Source organism: Diceros bicornis, chromosome 6 (genome assembly GCF_020826845.1).
Source record: "Diceros bicornis minor isolate mBicDic1 chromosome 6, mDicBic1.mat.cur, whole genome shotgun sequence".
Taxonomy (NCBI): domain Eukaryota; kingdom Metazoa; phylum Chordata; class Mammalia; order Perissodactyla; family Rhinocerotidae; genus Diceros; species Diceros bicornis.
The window spans coordinates 78,189,548-78,201,140 of record NC_080745.1 but is presented as its reverse complement, the minus strand read 5'-3'; the positions used below and the strand labels follow the sequence as shown (position 1 = coordinate 78,201,140).

Genomic DNA, 11,593 nt, shown 5'->3' with positions numbered 1-11,593 from the left:
TCTTCAACACCTAAACCTTGCCTCCCTGCATCCTTTCAACCTGTTATCCTCTTTATTTCCTTCTAAAACTATTTGAATAACATCGGCTGAAAAGAATCATGAGTAGGTGGGATTAACAACCAGATTTTTCTCTTTCTGGTTGTGCTGTGTATGACGTGTTTCTTTCAGTTTTCAATGAAGGGACTTTGGCAAATAATTGAATGGAATAAGCCTAGAGTCTGTTTTAGTTGTCAAAGGAAAAGTTTTCATATATGTTATTAAGAAATAATGCTTACAATGAATCGTTTTTCTAAGACCTGTGTAAACATTCCTTCCTTTAGGGAAATGATTATTAAGGAGTGGGGTGGAGGATGAGGCTAACCAGGGGGATTTTTTTAAAGCTATACATTCCCCCTCTACAAATATTCTGATATATTCCTTCTTGTTCTCTCCCTGGAATCAATGCTACAGTGACCCATTGATTGTTGTATGTCATATCCTTGTGTGTGTTATGAATTATTGTTTTAGACTTAGCAGTGAATGTTTCCAATTAGAATTCTACAAAAATATAAGAAGACATTTTATTTAAATTACATTATTTATTTTTAGATTATCCCTCTTAGTCCTGCATGCATGCATTGTTAGCACAAAATGTTGAACTTGATCACAACCTCCTTTGAAGAGAGAGTAGGTACACAATTGCCATCTGAAGAGTTTCTTCATAGATGGCCCAAGAATTCCAGACCTTGGTAACACTGTCAGTAACCTACACAATGTCCAATAGAAAAATTTACCAAATATCCTTTGTTTAATGTAAACAAGGCAGGAGGCAAAACAGAGTAGTACAGTAATACTATTTTACAGGGCCCAGAAATATGATTATCTATCATGTTTTAACACATCAAGTGTCACAATGACATGCATATTTTGATTAATTGTACAACCCAAAATATAATTAGCATATAATTTGTGGTTTTAGCAGTTCACTGTAACTTCTGTCAATACCTATGAACTTCATAATTAAATGGTAATTATATATTTATGCAATAATTTATTGAAATATGTTACCATGAATTATGAAGTAATTCCATAATTTGTGCCCCGTAAAATTAAGTGTAACAATCTTTACACTAGCAACAGTGTAAGCAAGCTAGGGATTTTGGTCCTTATATATATATATATATATACACACATATATATACACATGTACACACACAATAATGTACAATTAAACCAAAAAGCCATGAATCCACTCATAGCTTCCATATTGCACAGATAGATACATTACGAGAATGTTACAGAGTTATAATGTGAGTACTACAATGATAATTGGCTAAGGACAAATCTGACTTCTATCAAGTGAAGAATGCGGCTCATTACTAAAAATAAACCCAAAGACTATTAGAGAGAAAGTTTAAAAAAAAAAATGTGCATATCTATTTATATGAATGTGAAGCAAGGCTAAAATTCAGTTTGGAACTTGCTACAGCCATCAATGGTTAAGGTGGTACTTTTCACCAAACACAGTGCATTTGAGCCACTGTTTTGCAAGTACTGAGTAACAGAAATATTCAGCTTCCAAAAGACAGTTAAGAAAAAGACTAGTAATGTAGTACAATGTTTCACTAACAAATCCAACTCCCTGTGAGAACTTGTGCTGGCTCTGGGTCTGAACTAAATATGAAAAAGAAAGAAAGAAAGAAAGAAACTTAGAAGAGAAACAAATTATACCTTAAGCTTTAGCTGATTACAAATCAAAGTCATTACAATAACTTAGGAAAATAACTATGTTTTAAGAAGCAGCATACGCACACAAATATATAAGAGTTAAAGCTTTTCTGAGCTTGGTTTCATGGATTAGCTATAAGGTCCCATTGTGAAATCAAGGATAAAATAGTATTTGGTTTGAGAGGTAACATTGCTATTACACCTATTAAACATTACAAAAACATTAAGAAATATCTAATATTTCTTAATGCCTTATTTGAAATACACCTACATCAAAGTAGACTACAACTACATCTAAAAATGGAGATGTTGCAGTGTTCCTTGCATGGACTGATCAATAAATATGGCAAACTAAATAATGCTTTCCCATCATTAAAAATCATTTAAAGAAAATCATGCATCAAGTATCTCCCACTGCTGTTTTTTCATTGTTTTGCTTAAGAAATGTCTTAGAATGAGCTAACAAAGATTTGCATTAAATGAGAAATTTAGTCTTTTTGTTGTTGTTTTAACAGTGGTAAGCATTCTAGAGCCAAGAATAGTCATAATCTTTTGATATTTTGTGCTTAATAAACAGCAAAAACTAACTATAAAATAAATCAGAAAAACTAGCAGTAGGTGTAAAACATGCTTCTATGCACACGCCACACCCTGTATAGATGCAAACACGCTACATAAAACAACTTCCGGGGCAGCGACAGCTCCTTTCCAGCTGGAAAGTTTCATAATCTGCTCCCCCAGTAAATGAAAAGATAAAGAGGAAAGTAGGAAAGTGCTGCTGCTGAATATTTCAACTAAAAAAAAAAGATGAAGATAGCTTAAAAGCAACATTTGAGTGATAAGCATCACTTAAAGGAAGAACAGAAAGTGGATTAGCAAACACTGTTTTGTAAATCAAGTACGAGCATGCTGTGCACAGCGCAGCCCTGCTGAACAACCCACACACATTCCTACACACATGGCCATCCACATATGTACCCAACTCACCCAAATTCTTTAACATGTAAACAGGACAGACTGGTTCGTTTGTTTGTTTTTTACATCTCTTTAGAATCAAACAAAAGACTGAACAAAATGAAAAAAAAATGTAAACATTAAGGAGGCTATTGGCATTTTGATTGCTGCCTAAGAGTTATCAGTCAGTTTGCCACCTGGACGCTACCATGCATTTCAATAAGAAAATCAAATTATAAAGCAATTTTCAGAGAAGGAGAGAGAGAAAAAAAAAAAAAAGGTTCTTAACCCAATACATGTTAATTAGCTTAAAAAATACTATTTTAGCAAACACTATCAATGGTGAGCACAAATTCAACATTGCAAAAATGACACAGTTTAAATAAACTGGGACTCATACATGAAAATCAATCACTAATATGGCTATGTGCACAAAAGAGTAAAAGAACTTTTCTTTAAAAATATATATATATTATATTAATCAAGAATTTCTTCATCATATTAAATTGTTATTCTTAGAAAAGCTGAAGAAAGTTAATGGTGCTCTACACATTTTTATCTCCTATTATTAACTCATTTGATGGTTCCTGAATTATACTTTTTTCTCATTTACAGTTTTTTTTCATATTTTGTTTGATAAGAATTCTAACCTTAAAAAGTTATAAAATTAGTTTTTTTTTGTTACTTATTAATCCAAAAGAATATAAGCATTTGAGTCCCAGAGTATGTCAAAATGCCTTTCTACCTAGAAGGATATTAAAATAACAGAAATACCAAAGTCATGACATCAGAAATTTTGCAGCTTTTCACACAAGCATTAGAAATGCTTATTTCCTGAAGTTCCTTTGATTGTATCCTGGATTCAAGGACGTGCAATTTTATATTTAGAACCCTTATGACAAAGCCAATGAAAACAACAATACACAACATTTTACTAAGTGTCCACTCAATGGGTTCTCAATTGTTCTGTCCAGTTTACAGCAATACTTCATTTAAAAAGGCTTTTTATCCTCTCTTGGTTGGGTGGAACTGAGTCTTTTTTGATGAAATGTACACAATAGTTCTGTTGCCTTAGTTACTTGAAAGATGCTATTCATGGTGTGGAGGAAGCATGGTATTTCACAAACGCAATTGCCGCTAGCTCCTTACAGAACTCTTCTAACACGATCACACCCTCTAGCAATGTGATGTGGTCAATACTGCGAAGGGAAGAGCAGGCAATAAATCAGTTCAAGATATTAGCAGATAATCAAGTTTTGGCAATATTTTTAGATAAAAATATGTAAAACACTGACTTACATAGGGCCTTCAGGTTCCAAACCAAGTAATCGCTTTCTGACTAACAGAAGCTTGGGAGTAAAGTCTTGAATACGCTGGATTCGAACCATAAGGTCTCCAACCACCTGCATCGCAGAGACAGAACAAACCCAGTTCCTGAGATCAACGACACAGGGATTTTTCAGGATAAAAAAATACGCCATTTCCTAACACTAATGAAGAATGTCACCTTTCACCATTCACATAACCATCTTTGACTAAGGACTCATATCTATTCCTTAAAATATACAAGTTACATATATCACTTAAGAGAATGAATTTTTCTTTTTTTCTCCACATTCTGTAGTACAATAATTACTTCTAAACAGTAGATACACAATATTTTTAATTATGTGACACTAATTACATACAATGATATTAAGATGTTAGTTGAACAGGTTTATCAATCCTAGAGAATATAACAAAACTAATAACTCACCCTGACGATAACAGAGAAGAGAGATCTACAGCCAGAAGCAAGGTTCACGTAAGGATCCAAAAGGTACTCATGTACGTGCGGATGAGGGAAGAGAGAAAGTCTAGATAACACCGAGGTTACCTGTAAATTTACATCATACGGCTATGGAGAGGTAAAAACAAGAAGATATTTGACATTATTTATAATGTATATACCCAAGCACTTAATTTACCACTTCAATCTGTCTTTTCAAGAAGGGAAAATCTACCCTCTTATTCCTCCCTCCACATGCTCTTCTACAATGAAAATATCTATAACTAAATTAACTCTTAGTATCTTGGTCAAAGTGCATATATCATAGTCCTAAAACTTAAAAAAAAAAGCATGCATATAAACATATAGAAAAAACCAAATATATAACACAGCCATAAATGTCTGTTTTAGTAGGTTGTTTTAATTAATGAAATAGTTCAAGAGGTCATCAAAAACCACCAAAGTGTCACATGTAATATTAATTACAAACGACAGAGGACACATTCAGTGTAAGACCAAAGACAGAAGGGACAATATTAAAATCTTTTTAAATATAGTAGTTCTAATTTTAGAAATGATATTCCTCATCTCTTAGATTATTCAACTACTGCCAATTACCAAAAGCGTGTTTTGATAAAATAAAGCATGTTTTGATTAAAAAAATCAAATACACCACAGAACCTTGTCAACAGAATGAAAGTACTTGGGAGTAGAAATGACTATCATATGCCTCTGAGTGAATGAGAAGATTCAGAACGGTGATTCTAGACAGGGGTCACCTCATTTCCTGCAAGAGCATTAACTCTCCTGAAACAACTGCACATCTGTGTACAGTTCCTCGCGTACTTTTTGTATGCAGTATCACAATTTTACTTTGATTCTAGTTTTTTATTTTTAATCTGTTTATTCTTCATAGAAAGCAGCTTGGAGGTGCTTTACAGGGTACGTCAAAATCAAAGCAAAAGGCATCCTATACAAAAAGAGTTGCTATTATTGTGCCTATAACTTGCAACAGAATCTCTCATCCCTTCCAGTTTTCTTCTAAGCAGCCAAAGGACACTGAATGGCTCAAACAAAACTGACTTCAGTGAGAAGGCTGACAAGAACCCAGGTGGCTGGATGAGTGAGAAACACAGGTTGCAGCGTGGGGAAGTGAAAGGTGATTCAGGACCCACTTAAGGCTAACCGCGGAGCCTGTGTGTTTCATTCACTGAGCTGCTTCTAAACCCTGGCTCATAATGGACACCAATTAAGCAGTGAATATATGGCATTCAGAGGACAGCAAACACTTGAGCATGTGCCAGAAGACATCAAAGATACTGTTACATGAACAAAAACTCAAGTCTTGTACTACAAGTCCAATTTTAGTCTTTTTCACTTACCACTAGATTCATGAACACAGATTTTCTGAAAGAAGAAAAACTATCTCCAAGTAACTCTTATTCAAAATCTAGCCTTGAGCAAGATAAATGAAAGGAGATACTCTTCCTATTAAAGGATAATTTGAAGAGCATATTCTCCCACTAGATAATAATTGCAATGGAATAGCCTTCTCCAAGCCTCAATTCATAACAAACAATGAATTCACATAAAATTGTATTTTAGGCACACAGGCAACATTTAAAAAATCTTTAAGAATGCATTTGGTAAAAAATGTGGGCAAAACCATTTAAAATACAACTTAAGTACAGTATTGTATGTGACTTCATTTCAGGTAGTTCAAATTCTTAGGTCACTAAATTCTGCCATTTAAGCAGATTTATAGGTGCTTAAATAAATCAAAATTTGGCTCTACACAAGGATATAGTGCCGCTTAAACTTTGTATTTTCTCTCTATGGTGTTACTTTGGTTTTTAGCTTTATTTCAACAAGAATTATGTATTTGGTTGTTTAAGAAATTTAAGGCTGAAGCAGATTTTTTTTTTTCTTTGTGAGGAGGGCTAGCCCTGAGCTAACATCCGATGCCAATCCTCCTCTTTTTTTCTTGAGGAAGATTGGCCCTGAGGTAACATCCATGCCCACCTTCCTCTACTTTATATGGGACGTGGCCACAGCATGGCTTCACAAGCGGTGCGTCGGTGGGCGCTGGGATCGGAACCTGCGAACCCCGGGCCACCCAAGCAGAGTGCATGCACTTAACTGCTTGTGTCACCAGGCCGGCCCCTGAAGCAGATTTTTTTAATGTTGTGAAAATGAAAATAAATTTCAGCTAGATAGAAATCGTTCCACCATACTCTGAAATGGTTTCTACTTCATATCGGTAATAACTTTAGAACAAGTTGGCCTTTTGGGGGGTTGTTAACAGTAAGCGTTTGTATCTATTACTTTGGATCCCTTTATTTTGTACTTTATACAGTATTCACCTAAAATGACAGCTAATCAGATGTTTCTCACATGTCAAATGGACCTGGCTCATTTCTGATTGAGCTCACACTAAAACACAAGGTCTGATTTTAACATAATAAACTTCGACTTAAAAGCATACTTATGTTACGAGCAAACTCACTCTCAACCTTTCTACTACAGGCCAAATATGCAGACAGTGAAAATAAGATTTAAATCAAATTTTTAAAAATCTGAACAACTTGACAGTACTGAAATTTCTAATAATACCTGCATTTAACAAGGTTTGGTATTTTTAAAAGTATTTTAAATTGCTTTTTTCATTTAATTCTTACATCTAAGTAGGGGGTTAGGGCAAGTAACATCAACTTCACTTTAACAACGAGAAAATGTGACAAGTGGTTAAGTTAGTTGTACAAGGTCAAATTCTTCACTGTCATGGGAGGGACATGAACTTGGGTCTCCCCACATTTTTCCTGATAATCTTTACATTCTGCTATGGACCTTAACACTGTACTATCTTTAAAATCACCAGAGTTACAAACAATACTAAATGTTTGTGCTATTAGGAATTTTTAAAAATTAACATTGTGACAACACAACCGTGTCATGTATACTTGATGTCATAACTTCTCAATCATACATGCAGAAATTAGCTACCTTATTAATTATCCACAGTAAATGTTTAATCCCAGCATGGCTACCCCGACCCTATCAGGGGTATATGCTAAGAAAATACAAGCAAACATTATCCTCAGCAAAAACATTCAGAAAAGAAAGAAAATGAAACTAAACCAAGCACGCTTAGCATACCAGGACTCATGATTATCTCTGAGATCTGACTATATAATGTTCTTACCAGAAAAGGCTTGGAAAATCAAGAGTTTTAAAGACAAAACGTTTGAGGCTAGGCTCCACAGCATACTAGCTGTAGCCACATTAACTGAAACTAAGGATTCCTCATTTATAAAATAATACTAGAAATCTGCCTTGCCTGTCACTGAGGGTCACAGGAAGAATGATTGAGACATTGTGTATGAATTAGCTCTGTACTGTAAAGTAATATCTGGTGAAACAGAAAGAATTTTAAGCATCTCAGGATATTCTATCTCCAAGGTATCCTTTTGCGTCAGCACTACAAACTAAAGGGAAAAATGCTCAAGTGTAATAAAGATTCAGAGAGGATCTTTCAATCCAATTCAGAAACTACGTTTTACAATTAAGATTCCTTTTTAGTGCTTTTGGTCAAAATTTCTAAAGATTACTGACTTGATACTGATTGTTAATGTCTCTTGTGTGTTAGCTGAATCAGATCCAAACTAAGCCTAGCAAACCAGCAGAAAAAACACAATAACCGATGAACCTCGATACCCAGGAGGTTCACATACACCATGATGTATACAGAATACCCACAATAGCTGGATTTAAATGCTTTGGTTGTTAAGTATAAAACAAACAAACGAACAACTAAACACTAGAAATACAGCACATGTTATTAAGAGGTTAAAAGAAAAAAAGGACTTACTCTATGTCTTTATTGATTACTGTCAGAAACAGTACTGACTGAAGTCTAACCTAGTGAAATACTTCTTAAATTATCATTTCTTTATTTGGCTTTCTGGTTATTGAAGACAGCCTGCTTACGGAGTAAATTTCTTTTATAACTCCCTATGCTCACATACATATTTAACTAAAATGCTAAAAAAGAACAAGTACTTTAATAAACAATTTTAAATTGATTCCAAATTGGTTAACTCAGTTTCTACACTGAGGCAAGTATTATGCCCAGTGTCCATCTCAGTGTGTAAAGCATTTCAAAGCTCTATCATCACTTTATTTGTCCAGGGGAAGGAGAGGGAGGGATTCTATAATCCCAAATTCATTTCGCCTGATAGTGAGACATACGTAACAACATACCAGCTGATAGTGATTTTTATCCACCTTGGAACAAGTAAATTTACCTTTTTTATTTCACCCCCCTTAAGAACGTGAGTATCATTCGCAAGTTCTTCTCTGAAGAAGCAAGTTCATCTACTAGTGTTCTATAATTTTAACAAGACCAGCGTGTTCAAGATTCAATTTGAATTGACATTTAAGATCTTCTGAAGTGAACCTTACAAGGTCGACTCTATCTGTATCTGTAATAACTAAAGACTTTCTAAGTTAGTCATAACAGCAAAGCACCCTCATCACCTCCAAAATGTGTTAAGGATACTACGACAATGGCCTATAATGAGAAATAAAATATACAATTCTGTAACAGCTATCAGGCCAAATAAAGGCGTTCAACATAACGAATGCATTAGAAACCCACAGGTTGTTGGCAATCAAGCTTTATGAAAACGTCATCTAGTGGAAAAACTAAGAAAACAACAAAACTACTTTATTGAAGATCTAAACAAAGACTTGAGATGAACCCATGGTGAACGGTAACAAAATATTATGAAAATTAGTATTTCAAATCTTATTACCTGATCAAGAATTCTTCCCATTCTGTCAAATAAAACTTTCAAAAAATGACCTTCAAAGAAAGCTGCTTCTAAATTGCACTTTTCCAATGCTTTTGGAGACCCAGGCCACTCCCATCTTAAGCAGATAGCACAGTAGTCCCGGAACTAGGGAAAAGGCAGTTGGATCATTAAAGAGGAACTAACCAAAAACAAACTGAGATTAAACAGAAATGATTTCCTCAAATAGGCATATAAAAATCTATTTGAATACTGAGTGTCTGCTATGTGTGAGGTGCCATGGGAGAGGGAAGAAGAGACGATTCAGATAACACCCTAACCAGAGGCATGAGGTAAGATTATAATTCCCAGTGCCAATATATGTTGGTGGAAAAACAGGCCTATTTGAACTCTACCAAAGGACCCTCTTAACTACTGTGTTTTCGTGCTTTCCCTTAGAGGAATTTAACTGTTTGCTTATTTTCATCTCAGATTTAGAGAATATTTAAAAAGCAGCGCAAGTCCTAGCCACATTTTCAAATCTACTCTAAGAGGTTACATAAAATAGATGAAGAGATGGACATTATCTGCAGGCAAGCCAGACCTCCCTGTAATGTTTACTCCAGGCGCGCTGTTAGGATGGGATAAAGCAGTGCTGCTCCAAGTGGGGGCCGCAAACCACCACCATCACAGTGAGATGACGACAAAACTGAGAGTCAGCATTAGAAACTTTTACTGCAATTTAACTGAGTAAATTTAATGTCTGTTGAATCTAATAAAATAATCAGGATTTACATTTTGTGTTTCTTTTCATTTTTCTAGTAATTCATGTTTATTGTATTTTACAAAAGTGTTGGTCTGTAACAGATCGTAAATAATAAGAAACTGGTCCTTCACTCCATAGAGTTTATCACTGGGATAAACAATACAGATTTTTAAAATTTTATTTATTTTCATTTTATTTATTTATTTATTTATTTATGCTAAGGAAGATCAGCCCTGAGCTAACATCTGTTGCCAATCCTCCTCATTTTTTGCTTGAGGAAGATTAACCCTGAGCTAACAACTGTGCCAGTCCGTCTCTGCTTTATATGTGGGTCGTTGCCACAGTGTGGCTGACAAGTGGTGTAGGTCCACATCTGGGACCTGACCCCTTGAACCTAGGCGGCTAAAGCAGAACACGCTAAACTTAACCACTATGCCACGGGGCCAGCCCCAACAATATGGATTTTTATAAGCACAGGAATATCTCATATAATAAAAGGAAATTTTAAAAGTGTTCCCTGATATGTAATTTACTTGAATTTAAACAAAAGAAATTTAGAGCACAGTTTTCTTTCACATTCTTTCCCTTTTCAGATTTTCCTTATTTGATAAAGCAAAATTACTTCAACCTCTCTAGTCTGAAAATCACCTGAAATTAAAACAAAACATATTCTCACCATGAAGCACTAACTTCAACTTTTAAAAGAAAGACATATTTAAAATGATTAAAAAGCCAACTTCTTTAATATATTGTAAGTTTTAAACTATTTGGCTTTTAGTAGACAATTTTCTTTATAAAATCACATCCTAATATTTAATAAAGCATTTTTACGTTAACACTTCTGAAATTCTGACCTAGAAAGTAAGTTTAAAGTTTTTCTAGCCTTTTCGTTTATTTTCTAACATTTCTGAAACAATCATAATAACTGCATTTGTAATCAGAAAATGGAAATGGAACTTTACAGAAAGAATAATAGCAGTTTAAAAATCCAATTAGTACTACTGAAATTGGTACTACTTTTATTGCCTTATTATTACATGAAAGTACTTGCTACCCCATTACTCTAGTTATTCATGTAGTAACGTGGACTTGAATTCTGGCGTAAAGCATTATGAATTAACTATAGGCATATACAAATTAATTACATAAAATAGCACACTTCAATCCAAAGGATTTAAATGAAATTAAACGTATATTTTTCTGACTTGAAACATTTTAAAATTTGGAATTTTGTAAAATGTAAAATGCTACAGAGAGGAAAGAAGACTGAGAGAAGGCCACTTAATTTAGTAACTAAGAGGAGACCTTTGAGGAAGTAGTCTCAGTGAGGCAGAAAGTGAGAACGCAGGGGAGGAAGGAGCGAGTGTGACAGGAGAGGCCGCACCTGCAGCTCACGGTGTGAGCAGGAGCAGCGGTGGAGAGCAAAGCACAATGCCTGTGGATGGGGAGCAAGGGGGGTGGCGGGTAGAATCATTTAAAACTCATGTTTTGGATCAGTAGGGGAAAGGATTTGGGGGAGATATAATTTCAAGTACAGAAAGAAAGGCAAGAGAGGGGGAGAGAGGAAGAGCGAGCATAAAGAAATCTTGAGATAGAGACACACAGTCA

At 34.7% G+C, this 11,593-nt stretch overlaps 1 protein-coding gene across 2 annotated transcripts in view; it reads right to left on the bottom strand.

Moving 5' to 3' along the window:
- Window positions 1–546: 546 nt before the first annotated feature.
- Window positions 547–11,593, bottom strand: part of FHIP2A (FHF complex subunit HOOK interacting protein 2A) — a 35,090-nt gene continuing 24,043 nt past the window's right edge. Inside the window, exons 14-17 of one of the 2 annotated variants that reach the window (XM_058544070.1) lie at window positions 9,244–9,387; window positions 4,418–4,558; window positions 3,961–4,064; window positions 547–3,860 (exon numbers count right to left, since the gene is read on the bottom strand). In XM_058544070.1, the coding sequence (XP_058400053.1) occupies window positions 3,755–3,860; window positions 3,961–4,064; window positions 4,418–4,558; window positions 9,244–9,387 (495 nt within the window). In that variant the 3' untranslated portion in view covers window positions 547–3,754. The remainder of the gene's footprint in view (window positions 3,861–3,960; window positions 4,065–4,417; window positions 4,559–9,243; window positions 9,388–11,593) is intronic. The other variant, XM_058544071.1, reaches the window with a different exon arrangement.